Below are 22195 nucleotides of genomic sequence, written 5' to 3'. Positions count from 1 at the left end.
GTTTGTGAACAATCCACCCCAGTTGTGTCTCTATGGAAACCTGGCATACCTTATCCAGTACATGGCCGGGTGCTGGTAGAAATCCAACGACCCAGATCTCTGCATAGAAAAGCTGTCATCCAGCTGAATACAGAGAGAAACCAGCACAATCAATCTAAACACCAGCACAGAAACTTCACTCAGAGGTGCATCTGTGATGGAAAGAGACTGAGCGTAACCTGTAGGACAAGTTGAATTATGGGTAGTGTAGTTTCAGTGACTTACAGAAATGACTGACACTCCTGCAGTGGTGTCGTTGACCTTCGGGCTGGTGTTGAAGTGCTTCTTTATCTTCCCTGCTACTGACAACTGGTGATCATTCTCACACAGGCCTTCATCCTGTATCAAGCAAGAGGTTTTAAAAACCAAAGGAAAAAAATCTCATATTTGAAAAATGTTGCTACTGAATAAATGTGAGGGGCTCGGTGCACAGTGGACTTACGGTGACCCAGGGGTGCTCGAGCATCTGGAGGGCAGAGAATCTCTGGTCCACCTCCACCTCCAGCATTGATCGGATCAGCTCCTGCAGCAGAGAGCGAACAATCGTGAGGTTTTATTCCTTCGTTATAAAGTGAAGTGACGTGTCTCCATTCAGAAAACACACAAACACACAGGGATGTTCACCTTGGCTGTCTCCGACACATTATCCCAGTACGGGAGAGGAAATTCTAGCTGTCCCATTAGTATCTGATCAAAAAGCACTTCTTGATCGTCACTGCTCCTGCAAAAAAAAAACATTTCCACGTGAACATGAGTATATACTGCTCCAATTTCAAGTGAAAGTTGAATTTCACTCTTTGGAGCAGCTCTTACCCTCGAAATGGTGGGAAACCACACAGTAGGATGTAGGTGATGACTCCAGCTGCCCAGATGTCCACCTTAAGGCCATAACTGCACAAAGACAAATGGCACAGACTCAGAACATTTCTAAGCAATAATAAAAACAGTTAATTCTCTGTAACCAGCATCCCAACGGCAATCAGACCCAGATGTTTTCCATGGAAGGACTCATTACATTAGAGAAGTTGTGTTCACAGTTGTGCCCTCTGAGTTGTTTACGTAACCCCAGAGCCTGCAGCAGCTGATGCTCTCACCCTGTTTCTGCGATGATTTCAGGTGCTACATATGTTGGGGTTCCGCAGACTGTGTACAGAGGTCCGTCCACCACGGTCGCCAAACCAAAGTCCCCCAGCTTCAGGCTTTTGCTGCCGTCTGCATGCTCATACACCTGAGACATAGGAAATACATATGGAAATGCTGTTGAATACAGGATCTTTAACACAGAGGGAAAAGATGGTTGAATATAGGATTATTGAAGTATTGGTTTACTGTATACATTATACTATATACTACTAACAGTATCGAAATATTGGCAAAATGTCTCTAAAATGATGTTAAATTTGTGCAGAAGTATTGCTGATGGTTTCATACAAAGTGTCAGGTGCGCTACTTTATTTTGATCACCTCAAAATCTCTCAGAATATCAGGACCTTCAACAAATAAGAAAACAAATCAAAACTGCGACGTTAACTGAAAAAGAGCCAACGCATGAATATTCAAGTCCAATCAAGCTCAACACTTTATTGAACTGAAACAGTTGGAAAGAAAACAAAACAAGACAAGATGCTGCAATCCCATCTTTGGTCTGTAGGGGGTGAATGTGGCAACACAGGCCACTCTATCATCTATAGGTGGAAAGATCTCGAGAGAATCTGCAGGAGAGAGAACGTCTGGTCCTCACAATCAATGAGTTCCAGAGGAGAGACTCTGGGTTGAAGAGGGGGCAGAGGGGGGAGATGAAGAAGAGCAGTTGGAGGATGAGAAGACGACATGGAGGCTGACAGAGGAGGAAGAGCAGGATGGAGGTAAGGAACATACAAGGCTGGAGAAGAAGTGTGCAGGAGGTGTGAGGGCAGCAGGAATGAGTCATGTTTGTTGTGAGTGATTTTACTTGAGGACGGAGGGAGCAGAAGACGGAGAAAGAGTGGAGAGTGGACTGCGGCACAGACACATGCCGAGCCGCTCTGTGTGAACTCACCAGCAGGTTCTCTGGTTTGATGTCTCTGTGCACAATGTTGAGGCTGTGGAGGTATTTGATGGCGCTGGCCAGATTGTAGAGCATACCACTGGCGTCTCGCTCCGTGTATCTGTTGGCAGAGGTGATGGCGTCGAACAGATCTCCCCCCTGCGGACAAAAAGGATGGACGGGCCGGCTTGTCAGCGATGGGAACAATAAGTGTCACAAGAGTCTCTCTGGCACTTTTCACACGGACAACTTGGCAGATTCACTTTCCAAGTTTTCACAGTTGCTCATCTCCTCTGCTGAAAAGTTGGTTTAGTAATGAAGGTTTTTTCGTCTGCTCAGCAGCTGAGGGATAAACTGTGTCCTCATTCCCCAACTTAGTTGAAACATCTCCTCCCCGTGTCTTAAATATTTCCCTTTCGTTTGATTAGTTTCCCTTTAATTCACACTTTCTCTCTGGCTTTTTCTTTTTCTCATATTTCTCATTCAATCTTAATCTCACTCTCGTCTTACCTTTCTCTCTCTCTCTTGCTCCCTCTGTCTCTCTCTCTCTCACTCTCTCTCCCTGACTGGACTAAGTGGAACGGAGGCTTAAAATAGGGCTGGATCTCTCCCTCTCCCTGCACAGACTAAGACACTGTCAGTGTTCGAAATGCACAGCCAGTTATTTAAATATGAGCGCTGTCAAATCCCACAGCTCGGCCCATGAGCAATGCATTCGTACATCTCTGCAAAAGTATGTGAAAACTCAGTGAGAGGTTACACAGCTTATACAATCTCATCTCGAATGCAAAAGCTGATAACATGCAGCTACAAGACTCCAGATGAGTGCAGACACCTCACAGACAAGGGGTCAGTCAGTTAAACCACTTGTTCCATGTTCTTCTACAACATATTGAAATAAAAAAACTTTGTGGGTGTCGTTTATTGAAACTGTTTGGCTGCGTCCAAACTGTCAAAGTTGGATGCAGCCTTCTATCTGAAATATCAGTGTGTGTTGTCGCAAAAACTATGCTGACGTACTTCGAGTTATATTTTGCACCATTTCTATGTTGCATGCTGTTCTTGCCTCCCCTACGAATTCGTCTCTCTCGGGCCCTGTCATTCTTGCACTTACTCTCCACCTCATTCATCCTCCTCTCGATCCTCCTCACGTGTGCACACACTTCTCCCACAGATTGCCTCTCATCTATATTCTGTAGTACTCCACACTGCAACACGAACAGATGGATCACATTTCTGCCTCCTGAATTATGCACAAATATTTCTTGACTCAGAGAATGAGGAATGTGAACACACGAGCGCTCCAGGCCACAGATTTCTTTCTCTTGATCCCACACTGGGTGACTAGTTGGAATTCAACATTCGTCTCAATAGCTGAATGATGCTGCTCTGTGTCTGTCGCTGATTCTGCCTCCCTGCTTTTCTCCAACTGGAGATAATCATCATCATCATGATACACAGACAATAGTAGTATCAGTTAAATCAGTCAGGCAAAATATCTCGGCCTGCTCCCAACCACAAACATAACAAAACTAGAATAACACTCAGTAGAGCGCAAACCTCTGCCAAGGCCCAACAGTCCCTTTATATGCTGCACCAAATATCTATCTATCTATCTATCTATCTATCTATCTATCTATCTATCTATCTATCTATCTATCTATCTATCTTTATCTCAGCTCCACATTGGTGGTAGGTACAGGTTTGTTTTGTTTTTTTATCATCGAGATACATAAATATTACATTTAAAGCGCTCTTGTGTAAATCCATTGAGTAGTTTTTGCTTAATCCTGTTGACAAACAAACAAATAAACCAAAAAACAAAACCAGGAACGGCAGATGAAAACAAAATACTTTGCAGAGGATGGTAGTTCCCAAACATGGACACACACCTTGACCAGCTCCATGACCAGGTAGAGTTCACTGTAAGTGTCCACCTCCTCTATCAGCAGCACGATATTTGGATGTTTGACCCTGCGGAGGATCGCCACCTCGTTCTGGATCATGTGCTCCTGGAAATAAAATTTGAATGAATTTCATGTCAAAGCTCATGTCTTCAGCCAATAAAGCTGAATTCAAAGAAATGATGGTTTGCACAGAGTTTTGTTGTTGAATTCTTTGTTTTCTCAGCTGTCTGTTAGTTTTTCATGAACGTATTAGTATTTCAGCAGGTTTCAAACACGAGTAATCTTATTCTAAGTAACATTTAGGTGAAGCAAACTTCTCCTTGTCCCGAGTTCGGACTTCTGTACCTTTCCTCTGCATTTGCCCTTGTTGATGATCTTCAGAGCGTACTCCCGTCCTGTGGAGTGCTCCACGCACTCTCGGACCACCGCAAAGTTCCCGTCGCCGAGCATGCGTCCCACCTTGTAACGATCTGATATGTAGGATGGCACAGCTGGAACCTCATCCACAAGAACCTCGGCTGCAGGTAGAGAAACACCAGGTTTAGAACTGAATGTGCGATTTTACTTTGGTTTAGTTGAGTATTTTGTAAACTTCTGTCAGACTGATAAGAATCGATTGCATAGAGGTAACAGAGGTGGTAGAAAATCTTGTTAAAAGCTCCAGCATGGGCCAAGACTGTAATGGCTAATAATTAGTAAAGTGTTTAGCGATTTAGCCTCACAGCTTCTGTAGACCAGTGTCCTTATATACCAGAGATAGTTGATTTCTCTCTCTTCATGTTTTTTATGTTGTTTTTAAATGTGACCTGCTCTTTGGAATCCGACATTTCACACCCAACGTTTTATTATAGAAGTGACAAATAAAGCTGAATCTGTCTAATTGACCATAACAGTGGAATTATTGAAAAATAAGAGGACTTATGAAATGGATGAAAAATAAATACAGACAGCACAGAATCTGATAATAAAATAATTCTTATACTACAAACATATCTTGTTAAAATAGATATTTTTAAAATAGTGTTGACAGATATGAATCATTGAGCTCATGACAATTAAAAAAAGATTCATTTTAAAGTTAATGAGGACCCTGCTTACATCCCACTGATGACAGTTTGTCACACTGAGGCTTAGCGAAGGGTAATCAACGTGGCAAATTGAAAAGTAAATGCGGAACAAACTGTTAAATCAAAATGGGAATATATGCAATGAATGTTCGGTTGAACATTAATTCATGAATTGATTCGTGTCACTTGGGAAAGTTCCCCAGCTCCTTCATAAATGATTAAAATCCAAGATAAATGTCACATGATATTTAGAGTTCTCCACCTCAGAGAGATTAAAATTGTTTGCGGTTTCTTTAGTTCAGTGGATTGAGAGGAAGATTTCTAATTCTATTAGTTCACCAAACAGCAAAATATAACATATACTCTGGTTAATTCATACGAAGATTTTTACTTAATAAGTATTATCCACCTTTTAAATGGTAAGAGCTGCAATCTGTCCCACAACTGCAGTCTTACATTCCCGTTGGTGATTTTGAATGTTTGTTATCTGATGTTATTCTTGTGATTGTTTTAATGTTGTGTTGTATTTATTTGCTGATTGTAAATGTCTCTTGTTTTCAGGTCTCTTGAAAAAGTGACCAAAAATCTCGATGAAATAAATAATAAAGATAGAGTTAAAAAAAACAAATATATATATATATAACAGCACTGTTACTGAGTTTTATGAAGTCAGGAGGATGAAAGCCAGAGGAGGGGAGAGGTGGTGAGAACAGAATGTACAAACCAGAAGAAGAACACAGAGACAGGAGAGATGGATGAGAGAGCGAGAGATGCGTCAAAGGTCATAAACATGATTCAGACACGCATGATTTTCCATCACCTTTGCCCACTAATGCACAGATGGGACGTGTGGAGTTTTCTCACCTTCAGTAACGAGTCTGTCCCCATCTTCCACGGAGCTGGAGACTTTGGCGGAAGACTGAGAGGTGGAAGAACCCTGGGACCCCTGTATGGGGGGGGGGGGGGGGGGGGGGGGGGGGGGGCAGACAGAGAGAAGAGCGGGAAGAGGAAGGTGATTATTTGAATCTGTAGTGTTGTTGGAAATAGTTTGTCATCCACCTCAGACTTAATACAATGCAATGAAACTGTCCCTCCTGGAACAATCCTGAAAATAGATGCCTCATTTCATCTCCAGTCTGTCTGTTGCTGTGCTGCATGAACACTGTGTCCATGAAAACAGCCAGAACCGTTTTGCTTAAGCCTCTTGAGCTGAATACAAATTTGCTTCTTATTCTGCAAACCACCTGTGTGCATGTGTGCACGCAAACTGGCATCCAATAGAATCCTCTCGTTTCACTCCTCACTGCTAAACCATAACATAAACACAACAAATACAGGTTTCGGTGAAGCTAATAAAGGCAGATGAAAACCACCTTTCATGCAGTTTCTAAGTAGGGGGTCATTAGGGGGAGGAGAAGGAAGGAGAGGGGCTGAGATGCGGCGTCTGCGTCTATCCAAAGACAAAAACTCATTACGGTCTCCACCTCATAACCCTCTGTCTGGTTGTCATGGAAGCAACAAGGATGGGTAGCGAGGATGGAGTCAGGACTGTAAATGAGAATCTGCCCCTCTCTCATTTCTATTTCTCTTCTCGCCTGTTGACAGTTTTGAAATTCTTCCATTCTATTTGTTCAGTTTTTGCTTCGTTCGTAAGATTTCGATATCTGTCTCTGCTCAGATTCTTCTCTCCTGCCTCGCAACGTGTCCTGAACACACAGCAGCAGTAAAGCTCCTTTAGGGTTTGTAGGTTTCCAGCACTCTAACAAATCCCACAGGTGAAACTGGCACTTGTGGTCGGACGTCATAGTTTTTCTACAATAAAAGCAGAGAGTCCCTGGACAGATGTGAATTATTAACACGTGCAGTTTGTTCTATACTGTGTGTGTCTGAATGTGCCACTTGCCTGAAACGTTGAGGTGTAGCCAGACATGTAATTTGATGCTCGCTCCAGATAAAGTCATGTGTTGTGATTTATTATTTCACAAATCAGTCGGTCCTGACATCTCAGAGAAATTTAAAATGGAAAGCTTCTGAAGTAATGGACGAAATGACAGCTGCCAAAAAGTGGAAGCAAAAACACCTGGATCTCCCTCTGCTGGCTGGCTGCAGTACATGTCATAAACCCTGCCTCCTCCATGTTATCAGATGCGACAGCGGACAAAATAAAAAAGTCAAAGAAACCTTTAAATACATTTGATGTTTTCTGTCATTTTAGGTGGTTCTTATCACTGGTGGAGCTCGACCTCAATCCTATGCTCACCACTGCTCAGATGCTACAAATTACATAATCACAAGATGCTTGGTGAATCTTGTATCCGGGGTATTTTTGCGTCAATTTTGTACAACAAGAGGAAGTGGAGAGGCGGCCTCCATCTTTATTCAACGTCTATCTAATAATCCGTCAAGTGAGATGGGGGAAAATTTGGCATCAGAGTATTTTAGCAACATATTAATATTGAATAGTAAAGGTTCTCAAAAGAAAACGTCTTAAACTCTGTCAAATTAAATCACACATCATGTTCCAGATTTTTACAAAGTGGGTCTTTCAATTAACAGATTGAAAATATGAAAATGTTCTCTGGGAACAGATCTAATCCATCGTATAAAGGGAAAAAGTGAGTGATTGTTATGTAACGTGTGTATATTTATTATTCACTTCTGATCTCATTTCTTTGAACACAGGCCTCGTGTGAAGCTTTTGTTTCTGTGGCGAGTGTTGTTTTGTCAGAGGGGAAAAGGGCCACCCATCCTAACGACTTAGATCTGAAAACTATTTTCAGAGCTGAGCTGCTCTGTATCTGCGGCCAAGTAACTGTCGGCTCCTTTACTCATCTCTACTGCTGCGGCCTGAGAGCCACCCAGGTGAGTGTGGCTGTGAGTCAGGCAGATTTTGGTTTATGTAATGTTGTTTTTGGTCTGGCCCTTATCCCGGATACAAAAAAACAACAACTTAATACCCATAAAAGCCAATGACCCTCCTGTTCATACTGCTGCTCTTTTATTTTCTCGTCCCCACTCGCCTCGTATATTCACTTCCCTTGTGCCCTTATCTCACATCCAGCCCCGTCGTCTATACTCTCGCCTTCCCATTTTGAATCCTATCTCCCTCTTCCTGCCACTGAGAGAAACAAAATGCTGTTGCTATGGAAACTGCTCACTGAAAGGAGAGAGAGGCAGCTTATGAGACTTTCCAGTGTGGAGACAGAAAGCCTATATATGGCCATTTCCTGTCTGCGGGCTGGGAGGTATAGGGTTGAGCCTTCGATGAACATTGCGTCTCTTTGCTGTGTGAAAACTGTGAGACAGATGGAGTGGCAGACAGAGAGAAAGAGAGAGAAAGAGAGAGAGACGGAGGAAGGGAAACAAAGAAATAGGAAGAATGATGCAGCCTATGGAGCCTGATGTGGTTTGTATTGATCATTAGATTTGTCTTGTTATTGTTAGACCATCATGCTTTCTCGCCGTTGCACAATACAACCGACGTACACTATTCCTGGCTCCGCATCCCTACACTCTTTGCTCTGGGCTGTGACTCACACCACTAAAAAACACACTGACAAACCTTTTACATCATGGCCAGAGCCGCAGCTCTTCAAACCCGCTAGGGCAACACTCAGCGGGCTGAATACTGATCAGTGCATAAATAGGAATTCATCAGGATGTCCATGATTGACCTTAAACACGGGGAATCATCCCAGGAGGCCGGAGTGCGGTGAAAGAGATGATGATTTATTTTGTGGTTAAAAAGGAAGTTCGCCAATTGTGGAATTCAGCATTAAAGATGCACCGCGGATTTACATAACCAACTTAAGAGTAATGCTGGACTTGTCCTCAGTGCCCCCTTTTTGAATCAGATTACGCCACACGTCCTAAAGCCTTCTTTCTCTCCGTCCCTTAAGCTGGAGGAGGAGGGGTAGAGCCAAACCTTCCTCCAGCAGTGCTTCTTCACTTTCACTGTCATGCAATATCCAGCAAGAGCAGCATTTGTTAGTGTTTGCTTCAGTAGAAACACAAGATTTGATAGAATTCAAGTAATGTTGTGTTTTAAATTCCTCACAAGGAACACAAGCTACAGGAGGTCAAATTATTTCACAGCCCTTATTTTGGAAACATGGAAACATAATCTATTTGAGGCTGATCTGCAGGGATCAACCCTGTTTGGGTTTTTATGTCTCTCTGCTCTGCCTGTTTTGACACAGGCACGTTTTCCAATCACGTTCCTCATGGACAGCAATCCTGGGGAAATCACAGAAACGCGATTAAATGCTCGAGGGAAAATTAAAAACATGGAGGGAGACTTGGGCTGCAGTGGAGGAGATGAACACCCCCCCGAGACTGTGTTTGTGTTGTAATCTCTGCTCTGCAACACAGAAGTGAGTTTAACAAAGCAGAACCACTGGTAAATGTATATAAACACAATTATTGTCATTATATCTGGTATGAGGTGATTTTGTATTTGATGAACAAATAAATGCAAATGAGGAGCATGAGAATAAATAAAGGAAAAAACACAGAATGAAAATGAAATGACAATGAATTTAATTGACATGAACAAATGGAAATTAATACATTAGACAAGGAAAATACAAACAGAAACAAATGAGCCATGAAGAGCTGGCAGCCTCACATCAGAAAATCAAAACACGCAGATGATGCACTGGATTATTGAAGGGAATTTGCCACAGACAACTTTCATATTTACATATCTTTCATGGCAGTGCAAATTTTCATGTTACCGATTCTTAGATGGGATTTAAAAAAATATGTAAATAGGAATCTGAATGGAATGTTTTTTTGAAGCCAGTGCACCAGTTTCCTCGCGTGCTGCCGCCAGTCCCTCTGACAGCGACAGGAACAGAAATGAACAAACCATCTAATGACAACAACACAACAAATAACAAATACAATCCTTAGTAACAACACACTCACATGAGATGAGACAACAATTCACAAGTTTATAATACACACATGCTTGCTCAGTCTGCCCTCTGTCTCTCTCTCTCTCTCTCTCACACACACACACACACACACACTCACATAATTTAATCATGAATCACCCAACACAAAATATGGACGATCAGAACGAGAGATGGAGCATGCAACTCAATGGATTATGCACATGAATGACTCAATGGTGAGAGGAGGATATAGGTGACATATACTGTAGCTAACTATTAGCTTTTTCTGTCTCTCACACACTCACACAAGCCGACACCTGACTGAATCACAGTTGTGTGTTGGAGTCACACACCATCTGTTTGTCTTGCCTTCAGTCTGTCGGTCACCGCTCTGATTTATTCTCCTGTCTGCGTTTTTTTTCTCTCTCTCTCATTTATAACAGAGAGGGAAGAGTTGTGGGCTCGCAGGTTTCGGCCTCTTCAACTGTTATGAGCTTTAAACCAGAAACAGAAAACTCAGGGTTTTCTCGTCTGTGTTGGTGCGTGTGTCTTTAGGGTTGATAATAAATATTACAGCGACGTGAATACAGAGAGCTGGAGTGCTCTTAGTGAAGCAAGTGGCCGTGAGAAGTACAAAGGAGAGGGAAGAGGGGGACGATGGATGACTTCATGAATGTAGACCATCATGCTTCTGTTGCTAATTCATAAAAATGGGTCATACTAACGTACACCAACTGCACGAAGCTGTGCGCAAATGGCAATTGCATGTACAAAAGTGTTTTTTCTGAAGCCTACATGAATTTACAAGTCTGCACATCTCTATGTTTGCAGTTACATATGTGTGAAACCAAAAGATAAAAGCAGACGTTATAGGTCTGTACATTCTGCTCAGGGAAATAGGTTGTGATGGTCTGAACTGAGCGAGCAACCTACTCCAGGCAGCAAAGTGCCTGTAAGTGTTTGAATGCAAGGTCCAGAGAAGTCAACGTTCTAAATGCAACTCTCGTAGTAGGTCACTGAGGCTCCATGCATGGTGAATAGTTTGTGGAAGCTTTCAGCGCTTTACTGGCAAAAAGATTTTAGCTATTTTTAAACCAGGGATGTGAAAATTCAGGAAAAGGGTCATTTCTGAGTCATGGTTTGTTACGTTGAGTTCTGCAAACGGGTGAGAAACATATTCACTTGCCATTGTAAGTGTAACAATAACAGGATTTGACTTTGAGTAGTCTATGATTATTCCAGCATGTTTACATAGACGGAGAGGAAATGTGAAAATATAGTGTCAGGAACTTGGCGCCTACTTCTCAAAGAAGCTTAGAATTAATCTAAAAGGGGAACTGGGGAAATATTATTTCTCCCTGTGAAGTTAATACTCTTTCACATGGGGGAGAAGAAAGGGGGATGGTTGGGGGAGAAATTAGAAAGTGTCGGGGAGAACGAGGAAAGAGGGAGGATCACTAACGAGACGATTAGGGGAAAAGTATGACGTGCGGGAGAGAATGAGACCGTAATATGGCAGAAGAGTGTGAAGCTGCAGAGTGGAGGGGAGAGATAATGGGCTGTGAGGCTTCCACCCTTTCTTTCCAGCCAAGAGCAGTGCAGGCTTAGTATGGAGTGGATGTGAGTGCAAAGCCTGGAATTATCTCCGTTTGAGAAACACACATGCTCAGCTCGTTGTGTAAAACTAAAATTTAAATGTTGTTACACTGAGGTCGGAACTGCACGACATGGTTGATTTGTGGAGGCTGAGGATTGATGGAGAAAAGTGGGTGGAAGCAAAACGACAAACATTTCCAGTTTAATCTATGCTGTCCCACTTCCTTTGTGCGGACGACTGTGGAAGCTCCACTGCACCTTGACCTCCTCTCAGTCCCTGCAACCCCAATTTGATCTGTTTCCTGTCGCCTGGGTTGACCTTTATATCACATCAATACAACCTCATCACTGATGGAATCACAAGCCTGAGGGCCAAAATCTCCAGCGTCAAATGCATCACGAGTCTGAAGCAAGAGATTCATTCTTTACACCGCGCTGGTTTTAGTGTACATGGTGGAGTCCGACCAATTTATCGGCCGATATGAGCCTTTCACAGACATATCGGCTTTTATGTTTGTCGATATGCACTGATATGAAAACTTTTATTGTACAGAATAAACAAAGCATTTCTGTTGTCAAGTACGTAAAATAAATATGTTTATTTTCAAAATTTAGGTTATATATATTTGGTTGTGTCTGTTAACTTTTATTTATAGTTATTCATTCGAAAGTTTATGGTTACTGTAAAAAATCAAGCCTCGATTACATTACTTTGTAAAACTGGTTTGACAACATTGTAGGAATAAATGCCAATTTAAAAAATATACTTATCGGCAGATATATCAGTATTCAACATCTGTCAGGCTCTAGTATCGTCACTCGTAAACACAGCCACACAAACTCAGTTATGCAAAAGTAATTTACAATCACTCTTTGCGCTCTTTTAAAATGTATTGACTTCAGCCACATTCTTGCTTCCTATACCCTAAGAAAGAGTTGTGCCTGCACCAATAAATATCTAAATAACTACAAAATAAATCGCAGCTACATCTGCTCTCAGGGAGAACAATGTATGCACACACTGAGTTTTCAATCGGTCCAAATGCTTTAGAAATACACGAGACACGTGCAGGCTGGAGCCCATACGAAGGCATCACAGGTCCACATATCTACACAGTGAGGGTGACGTGAACTGAACGTGTGAGTGTTTGTTCACGATGGAGTGGGATCTAAATCAGCGACAGGCTTAGGAGGCTCCTGCAAATTAAAGAGCGGCTGTTGGGATTGAGGCTGATATTAAAAGCTCACCATCACTGTCAAGGACTGGATTAACACATACTTGATCTTGAACTCACACGCCCACACACACACACACACGTACATGAACTCAACCTCTCTAAAGTGAGATTCAAGGTTAACTGGTTGACTTGCATGCTCCTGCTCTGCACAGCAGTATTTTACAGTAACATCAAGATTTACAGTCCACACAGCGAGTTTGTATCTCAGATCCTTTCCTCATTGTTCGCTACAGAAAATAGATTTACTTTTGATGTTTAAACACATTTGTTTTTAAACCCAGACCAATAACTGGCTGCAATAATCAAATATACTAGTATAAAACTGTTTTTCTAAAACTTTCACAGAGTAGCACATGTACAAAATGACACAACTTGATAAAAAAAAAAGTCGTCCCTGATCAAAGGATCCGTAATGTCTGGGTCTTTCCTTTATGCTAACATGCAGAAAAGCACTGCCTGGTAGCTAACAGGGGATGCTAACCCTCTTTTTAGCAGAATAAAATGTTGAAGGTTGAAGCACAAAGCCAATTGTCAGTCTCAGTCTCATCTTTAGATTAGATTTTGCACAAACCGCAGACTGACAGATGGGGTCGAATGGAAAAGTCAGTGATGGCATAATTCGCTGTTGAGCTACCAAAGGCAGAGAGAGTTCTGCACGAAGAGCTTTACGTCAGCATCTGTGGGAATGTGACAGAACATCAGCACGAAAGGGGGGAATTTGCCCTTTAAGTCAAATTAACATAAAATTTGTAACATAAGTGGGTCTTAACATGAGCCTGCCAGTCTTGGACTCCATGGCAGCACTGCATGAGGTCAAAGGTCAACACTTTGTCCCTTTCTGAGACATTATAGATGCTGGGATGTTGTGGTTCCTTCGTATTCTAACAACTCTAAGATGTAGTCGGCCTATGCTCAGTCACAGCTTTGTCCTTTTCCTGAGAACATAAAGGGAATGTGTTATAGATTTAGTGTGACTAAATGTAAAGGATTAGTGTGTGTGTGTGTCCGTGTATTACCCGGCGTTGGCTGAGGCTGCCTGGGCTGGTCGGGGAGGGGCTGGGAGATTTTCCCGAATGAGGAGTGGAGAGCTGACTGGCCGGCGTCCCGTTCACTGGAGGGAGAAGGGCGAGAGAGGAAATGGAGCAGGGTGAGACCAGGAGAGAAATATTGAAATAGATGATCCTTTCAGGGTGAATCCACATTTTCTGGAACAGCTATATTTCCGAGTGTCTGGCAGCAGCCCACACTTCCTCTCCTCAGCATCCATCCATTCACACGAGTGAGGCAGAGGAGGAAGAGGAGGAGAGGAGGGGGAGTAAATGAAAAGAGCACTGAAGTCCACACTGCTCTTTTTTTTTTATTTCAGCCAAACTATAAATCCTATGTGCATCTAACAATCACAGCACGCTCTATGCATATACAGGCTGTCCTGATTTTCACCACTTCCCCCTCTGTTAAATGCACTTGTGACCTCTCAGCCTGATCCACTTCTTCCAGCTGCGGCACGGCACAAAAACCCAGCGGCAACACCTCATTATTAAACAGGAACATCGGATTAATCAACGCTGCCCCTGAATCCTGTGTGTGCAGTCGAGCACAAGTCAGACACCGAGCATCACATGCAGCAGAATCACTGACCTGCACTCAGAACACCAGCCTGTTTGTCATCCGACTGAAAACATGGGTCATTTTCTCTTGGCTGTACCAAACACTGCCTCACCTCATGTCAACCCAAGGCTGCCTTGCCTGAACCACTGGTCTATGAAGCTGCAGGGAGACAATGATCAACAAAGCAGTTGCATTATGGATCCTCATTTTATCCAAATAAATAAAAGATCCAGTGTTTATTTCTTTTTAAATCACCAGTCATCTCCTAGTCTATTTTTTTAATATGATGTTATCATGTATTAGCCTACAGCATATTAAACAACAGGGTTTTCTTGTTTCCTTTTATATGCATTAAATTCACATTATAAGTCAAAGCCAATGACATTTCCAGAGCTCCAACCGTCACTGTGTACTGTTAATTATTCCCCTGCAGAGATCAGACAACTTTGTGCATTATTCAGGACAAAGAGGATGAAGCCTGTGCACAGCAGACTGAAATAACATCTGCTGCCATTGCACTACACGAGTGTGTTGTTTTACTGAAAAACGAAGTAGGCCAATGCAATAAACTGCCTTTGTTTCTCCCCTTCCCAGACATCTCCATTGATGAAATTCAGCATCAGCGTTACGCACACGGACAGACACTCCTCCGGGTTACACAACGGAACAACATTAACATTTCAACGCATCTCTCATTGACATTATAGTACTACACGATCACACAGTTGCTGGAATTCAAAAACACACCGGCGGCGACACATGTATGTCCGAGGGAACAGATATGAGCAAGGACGCGTGAAGTTTACGCGTTCGTCCGAGGGAATATGACAGAAGCCGCTGAACGTGTAATGATCCTACCTTCCTCTTCCAGCATGACGGAAAACACAGTGATAATCCAGAGATGTGAACAGAGGAGAAGGAGGAGATGATGGACAGCACCTCTGCACGAGCTCCGTCCAAGGGTGATAGTAAACTGTGGTGAATGGAAGAGAAGGAGCAGCGCTGTACTACACCGGAGAGGCGGGGAGGAGGGATGCTTGCGCAAAGGCTGACGCTCACCGGAGAGAGGCGGGGGAGGGAGGGAGAGAGGGAGAGAGAGAGAGCGAGAGAGAGAGAGCATGGCACTGTGTTGTCCAAACATCCCCAAAGCATCGCTGCAACTCTGCTCTGCATTTCAGGCTTGTTTTTCTAACTCCTGCAGCCCTGCACTGACTGACTCATACAATGAAGCCTTGAAGCTGAGAGATGGTCAATAATCTGAAACATGAGTGGCCGCACACACGTGTTGGATAAAAAATGATCAACCAACTATAACCAGTTTGGAGATGTCCAGGTGTTAAAATGTGGTGCAGCGAGACACTGTGGATAAAAGCGATTGCCAGGTGACCATGTGTCTGATGGTTTTGCATCGGCTGTAGAGGAGCTGAGGTGGATTTGATGACGACTGCAAGCAATATAAGGTAGCACTTCTTTCTATGAGGGACATTCAGGGTTCAGTATCTTGCCCAAGGACACTTCGGCATGCAGATGAGGAAGACTAGGATTGAACTGCTGACCCTCTGGTAAGAGGATGACCACTCTACCCCCTCAGCCACAGCCGCCCCCTCTGGCTGGTGTGTTTCAGCTGAACTAGCTGTGAATACAGGACAGCACCTTATGTTTCTGCTTGTCTCCAGCTGTACCGTGTGTTTGATGATCGGCCTAAGCATCATAACATGGCCTCACAATGAGATGCAGAGTCGAACACAACACCTTCAACTCAATCCAAGCATTTAAATGCCAAAACTAATCACTGAGTACTTCTGAAGCTTCGCAGTACTTCATTAGTATTTGGTCATAAGCCAAAGTAAAGCGCAAATTAAAATCTTAATGTTGATCCAGCAGCTGATGACATTTCACTCAAAATCCCAAATGCCAAACTCAAGGTGGCGCTAGAGGAAAAGACAGGGTGTTGTTACAAGTCATAAGCATTCATCCTCTGGAGACCATGAATGTCTGCACAAGACGTCATAGCAATCCATCCAGTAGCTGTTAGGATATTTCAGTCTGAACTAAAGTGGTGGAGCAACATTAACTGAGAACTGTGATTCCATAGTGTGACCAACAAATGCAACACTAGCACCATGAAACAACACAGAGGCAGCAGTGCATCTTTTCATTCATAAAAAAAATTACACAGGAGTCTCTGGAAAGATAAATAAATTCTGGATCATCTTTAACAGTGATAAATCAGCCGGATGCAGTTTTTTTCATCTCCATCTTGGAAAAGACTTAATACATAACAGCCTCAATGGATTAATGAGTCTTGATTACCAGTCAATCACACCCTTCACTATACATCTCATCATATTATCATATATGTTCAAGGTCGCACAAGTAAATAATCACACAGTTATTTTAAGAACTGCATCTCACCACACACATACACTCTGTTTACTGTATACTCTCATTCATTAAAAACACATTTGGATCTTTATATAAACATTCGATGAAATATGGAAGATAATGCATAGTCTCAATGAAGTCTGTCAAAAGAAAACGTGGGAAATTCAACAAACTAAAACGAGCAGGTTTAGTAGAAATATACACCCCAAGACAAACAGAAAGTTTTGAGACATCTTGTCCTAAAAAAAAAGGAGCCTTACATCTCAAATTCATTAAAACTTCAGTTTCATAAACTCAAACCTGCCTTGAGGCATGTTTTAATCTCACCCTTACAACAAATATCAATACTGCCCTAGCCATGAATTAGTTTTTCCTTGCAGCCTCTATTTCATACACTCCCTGTGCTCATCTGGTTTGTACTGTGTAGGTTTCTATAGCGAAGAAAAGTTGGCGAAAGCAGCAAACCTGGTGCGATCACAGCTCAGAGAGTGTCACAGCAGCATTGCTGGAGACGCACAGGATTTATTTGTTGGTCGTCTGCCCCGTGCACTTCCACGTAAAGTCGTCTGGTGCTGCTTGTGACAGAGAGACAATGATGAGACACTGAAGTATCAGCGTGACGCCCATTGGCAGCATCTGTAGCCCTCTGTTAAAATTAGCTGACATGGGGCCTCAGAGGAGAGCAGGGAGACAGATGGTGGAACGCGGCGAGAAACTATGTATGAGTGCAAATTTGTTTTCTCACATTATTCTGGTTGTGTGTGTGTAGAGAGCAGACACTGAGCCGGGGTTGTGAGATCAGAGTGATGACAGTGTCAGGCAGTCACACAAGAACCTGCCCACACCCGCTCACACGTATACATACACAGAACTAAGAGGACGTATACCAGCACATCAGATCATCTACAGCGTGAGGGTGGATATCTGGCATTTCTTTCAACAGTGTCTTTTTGTTACAGTGATATTTCAAATGAGATGGAAATGCTAAAAAAAAGTAAAGATGTTATTTGTATCTTAAGAATTAATCAGATAAATATACACATTTTCAGACACTTAGAGGCTCTTAATTTATATCACAACCAGTACTTGATGAGTAATGATGATTAAGACTCATGATTCACTGACTGAGAGCCACAGTGTGATTCACCTCCCAAACATACAACACACAAGTCTTAATGCTTTAATGTTTGTCAATATAAAAAATGACCTTGAGGAAAATTCTGGGCTATAGGAAGCAGCCTGATAACAATTATTTGACTTATTACTGTGTTTCTAAAATGATTCTGCCTGTGAATTGAAACAAAAGAGCAGAAACCCAAACCTTTACTTTCTGTAGGATGGTTTTCTTTTGGAAAATATGAGGTTAGGTTAAATATCTCAATAAGTTTGCACAAACTCCAAGGCCCAACAGTTTCCTTAAATTCTATCCAGCTCCGCTGAATTTTACACACTCGTAGATATCAGTTCTATCAATGTGCCAGATTTCATGTCAAGTCAGAAGATTCTGGAACTGCCGCCCGATCCCATTCTGCGTCAAGATTTAAGGGGTTCTTCCCTGACAAATACAAAATCCTTCCATCAAGTTTCATGGAAATCTGTTTCACAATTTTTGAAGAATCTTGCTCACAAACAAACAAACAAACACACAAAACGGACAGGGGTGAAAACATAACCTCCTTGCTGGTGGCAATTATCTTTCAATTTGTCGTCTGAATCAATTTGGATCCAACTGTGTCCAAATAAAGAAGTAAATTCTACTGCAAACACATTTTAATAATATTATGTATGCAGGGCGAATATTTATGATTATATATTTAATTTTGTGTGTGTCTACAAGTGTGCAACTGTCTCTCAGTAGTGTCGAGGTCTCAGCTGCAAACACACACAATGCGAAGCGGCCAGACACGCAGAGGGACACCAGGTGGTGTTTGACAGCGTGTTGTGTTAAAATCTCTCTGTCTGTCCTTAACTGACTCAGACATCATTTACACATCACATCTTCTCTGTGCAGCTCCTGCAGCCAAGATTATTACATGTGATGAAGACTTTTCTTCATAAGCGTGTGTGTTGGCTGAAATCTTATATCGGACTTGGAGGCTGCTTTCAGAAAAGCCTGAGATCTGCAGAGTTGTTTATTATCTTTAAATCTCTGAGTGTGGATGAGAAATAATAAGATTCACTGGTGCTGGTTTCTAAACATCACAAAAATAGACAGAGCTTTAATTGTCTGGTGTCGAATACGTTTAACTTCACTGCCCAAATCGTAAATAAATGAGTTTGTTTTGTGTGCAGCTGAGATTAAATAACCAAATAATTAATGGAATCATTAATTAACTTCTGTCCGCAGAGTAAATTTTCTTAAAACACAGGATTAGTTTGGTATGTGGTGCAAACCAGACTTCACTGTCAGATTTAGTTCAAGGTGAATGTCTCCTCCTTCAATGTTGTCTAACTGAATGTATTCATTTCTCTCCAACAGTTTAGTTGAACATTAAATGTGTACGTGACCATGTAACTTGAATTAACTTTTACAGATGCATCTTGGGAAACAGGCGAGTAAACATGTTTTGGGGAAAGAGGAAAAAGAGACTTGAAAAACTAGAAGTCATCAACAACAACATCATGAATGCTTGATTACATTTAATTCCAGAAGATGAGGTTGGAGAGTTTGTGCAGTCGACAAACTTTCTCATTGTTGGTTAATCTATTTATTAGTTTTTTGATTAATTGACTAAATGTAAATGTTTAGTCAATAGACTTCCAGAAAACAGTGAAAATCCTATTTTCTTTCCAACTTTCCAATTGCTTTGTTTAGTCAAGTTGAATTTAAAATTATACACAACAGAGAAAAGTTGCAGGTCGTCACTTCTGAGAAGCTAAACCCATCTATATTTGGTATTTTTGCATTTATCTGAAATTAGGATTAATTTTGCGTAGATTAGCTAATTAATTAACTGACTAATCCTTTCAGCAATGGTTTGACAGGATAAGAAACAATTTTAATTGTTCTGACAAAACTCAACTCAACTCAGAGTTTGTCTAATATTGAATAAATTCCACACGTGTATCACAAGTGTAAAGGAAAGTCTGACATCATCATCATAAACTTGTAAACTGTAAACAACTGTAACACAGTGAATCTGTTCAGAAATCTCTAATTTCCTTCCCACATACGTGAGGTATTCTGCTCTATCACATCTAAATGCTTTTTATGTTCATCATTAGTTTTGAGTCAAGATCTCAGTGAGATCAAAGTTAAGGATCCATCAGTTTCTCTTATCTCTCGTCGCTCCAACAACACAACTCTCCGGGTGCAAACTGACGATGTTTTGGGGACTGAATACAAAACGCGGTACAGAACTGTCGACAGCAATCTGTGGGCATGTGATGATGTTTGTGGCTGAAGCGGCGCCTGCAGGGAAACATCTCTCAGGAAGGTCTGACTCAGGGTTCCAGCGAGGACCGAGCATCAGCCAGCTCCGTCCGTTCTCCGCCGCAGGCCACTTCCCCGGAAGTCACTGCCAAATATGGCTGTCACAGACTATTGTGTCTGAAGCTACATGCTCCTACTGTGCTATGTTTCTATGGCAACCAAGACGAGTCAGTCTTATCTCTACCTCTCTCCACACACACACACACACACACACACGCACACGCACACGCACACGCACACGCACACGCACACACACACACAAACACACACACACACACACACACACACTTTAATTCCAGACTTGCTTCAGCCGACAAGATCAGATCGCGCATGACTCACTCTCATAACCTTTTCCCCAAAGTTTTCAAGCCGTCAACATCCAGAACTTTCTCTCCTCGTCCCAGTTGTTTCTCTCCACCACCTTGCTTTTCACTGCCACCTCACAACTCAGCACAAAACAACAACAACTACAGGTTTTCATCATAGGACATATATATATATATATATATATATATATAAGAAGCGTGTGTGTCTGTGTGTGTCCGTGCGTGTCCGTGCCTCAGCTGCAGGTGGACTTGCATCCTTCTGGGGAATTTCTGTGCGTTGCATCACCAAATTGAATTATCCCCAACCCTAACGTGTCCATGCACTCCAATCACAGAAATGATGATAGTGAGAATGCGCAGTCAAGGGCGCTGTTGCATAACTGGGCATTCTTTTCATGCAGCCACAACACAAGCTGTGCAATCGGGAAAAAGAACAACCAGCTATTTGGTGAAGCTCAGAGCAGATCGCTAAGTCCTCAGCAGCTTTTGTGTTTGCCACACACAGAGCTGCGTTCAGCTGTTTCAATTTTTCCTGTGTTGTGGCCTGGATTTTTTTATTCTTGCATCAAAAGACATTTGTGGCTTTTTTATTATCAGCCATAAATATGGTGTTCCACAGGGTTCAGTCCTTGGCCCCCCCTTTCTACTTACTTCCTCTTGGCCATATCTTCCGTAAATTAATAATTACTTTCTATTGCTATGCAGATGACACCCAACACCTCATCTATCATTCACTATTTAAAACTCTTAGTTTCTCCCTCCCCTCAGGTTAAGAGTCTGGGTGTCATCCTTGACAGCACTCTATCTTTCCAAGCCCACATCAATAATGTTACCCGGTCCGCATACTTTCACCTACGCAACATTAATCATCTCCGCCCATCCCTCACGCCCAACACCACTGCCATTCTCATCCACACCCTTGTTACACCGTATTGATTACTGTAATTCCCTTCTTTTTGGTCTCCGTAATAAATGCCTTCATAAACTTCTATTAGTCCAGAACTCTGCCGTTCGCATTATTTCCAGAACCCCCTCCGTTAATCACATCACTCCTGTCCCTCAGCAGCTTCACTGGCTCCTGGTCAAACACCACATTGTTTTTAAGATTCTGCTCCTCACCTAAGGCCATCCACAAACTCACTCTGAACTCCTGCATGTTGACACACCCTCAGTTCTTCTTCTTCCATTCACCTCACTTTACCACCTGACCGTTTGATCACCATGGGATCTAGAGCCTTCAGCCGCTCTGCCCCCCCACCTCTGGAACTCCCTCCCACCAAACATTCGCAACACTGACTCTCTGTCCATTTTTACATCATGTAAAAATCTGCTGTGTAAGGTGACCTTGAGTGCTCTGAAAATAAATAAAATGTATTATTATGTATTATTATAAACAATGCAGTAGCCCCATAGCAAGCTCTCACCATTTTATTGCATTATTTTTGTATATCAGGTGAATAGCGGCTGGTGGGGAGCTGCAGGATTGCATCATCAACATCTTCCCCTCTTCTTTCCCTCTCATCTTCATTCCCGCTCCCTCGCTCTCTTTATTTTTACCTCTCTGTTTGCCTTTTCTCCATTCCCTTGTGAAATCGTTCTCATTTGAATTAATAGATTCTGAATGCAACAAGACTCAGCTTACACATGTACACGTACACACAGTTGACACTGC

At 42.3% G+C, this 22195-nt stretch overlaps 1 protein-coding gene across 4 annotated transcripts in view; it reads right to left on the bottom strand.

Annotated features, from left to right (window-relative positions):
- The window catches only part of dclk1a (doublecortin-like kinase 1a), a 47047-nt gene that overhangs the window by 3223 nt on the left and 21629 nt on the right, over positions 1-22195 (bottom strand). The window contains exons 6-16 of one of the 4 annotated variants that reach the window (XM_020097188.2): positions 13788-13882; positions 5904-5985; positions 4318-4490; positions 3958-4077; positions 2078-2224; positions 1134-1267; positions 853-930; positions 664-760; positions 482-562; positions 265-378; positions 50-123 (exon numbers count right to left, since the gene is read on the bottom strand). In XM_020097188.2, the coding sequence (XP_019952747.2) occupies positions 50-123; positions 265-378; positions 482-562; positions 664-760; positions 853-930; positions 1134-1267; positions 2078-2224; positions 3958-4077; positions 4318-4490; positions 5904-5985; positions 13788-13882 (1195 nt within the window). Of the gene's footprint in view, positions 1-49; positions 124-264; positions 379-481; positions 563-663; positions 761-852; positions 931-1133; positions 1268-2077; positions 2225-3957; positions 4078-4317; positions 4491-5903; positions 5986-9555; positions 13707-13787; positions 13883-15237; positions 15426-22195 lie in introns of those variants that run through there. The other 3 variants (XM_020097191.2, XM_069539794.1, XM_020097192.2) reach the window with 3 other exon arrangements.

The sequence above is a fragment of the Paralichthys olivaceus genome, chromosome 15, assembly GCF_024713975.1.
Source record: "Paralichthys olivaceus isolate ysfri-2021 chromosome 15, ASM2471397v2, whole genome shotgun sequence".
In the NCBI taxonomy this organism is placed as follows: domain Eukaryota; kingdom Metazoa; phylum Chordata; class Actinopteri; order Pleuronectiformes; family Paralichthyidae; genus Paralichthys; species Paralichthys olivaceus.
The sequence above is the reverse complement of the archived record's forward strand: the minus strand, read 5'-3'. Positions and strand labels throughout refer to the sequence as shown.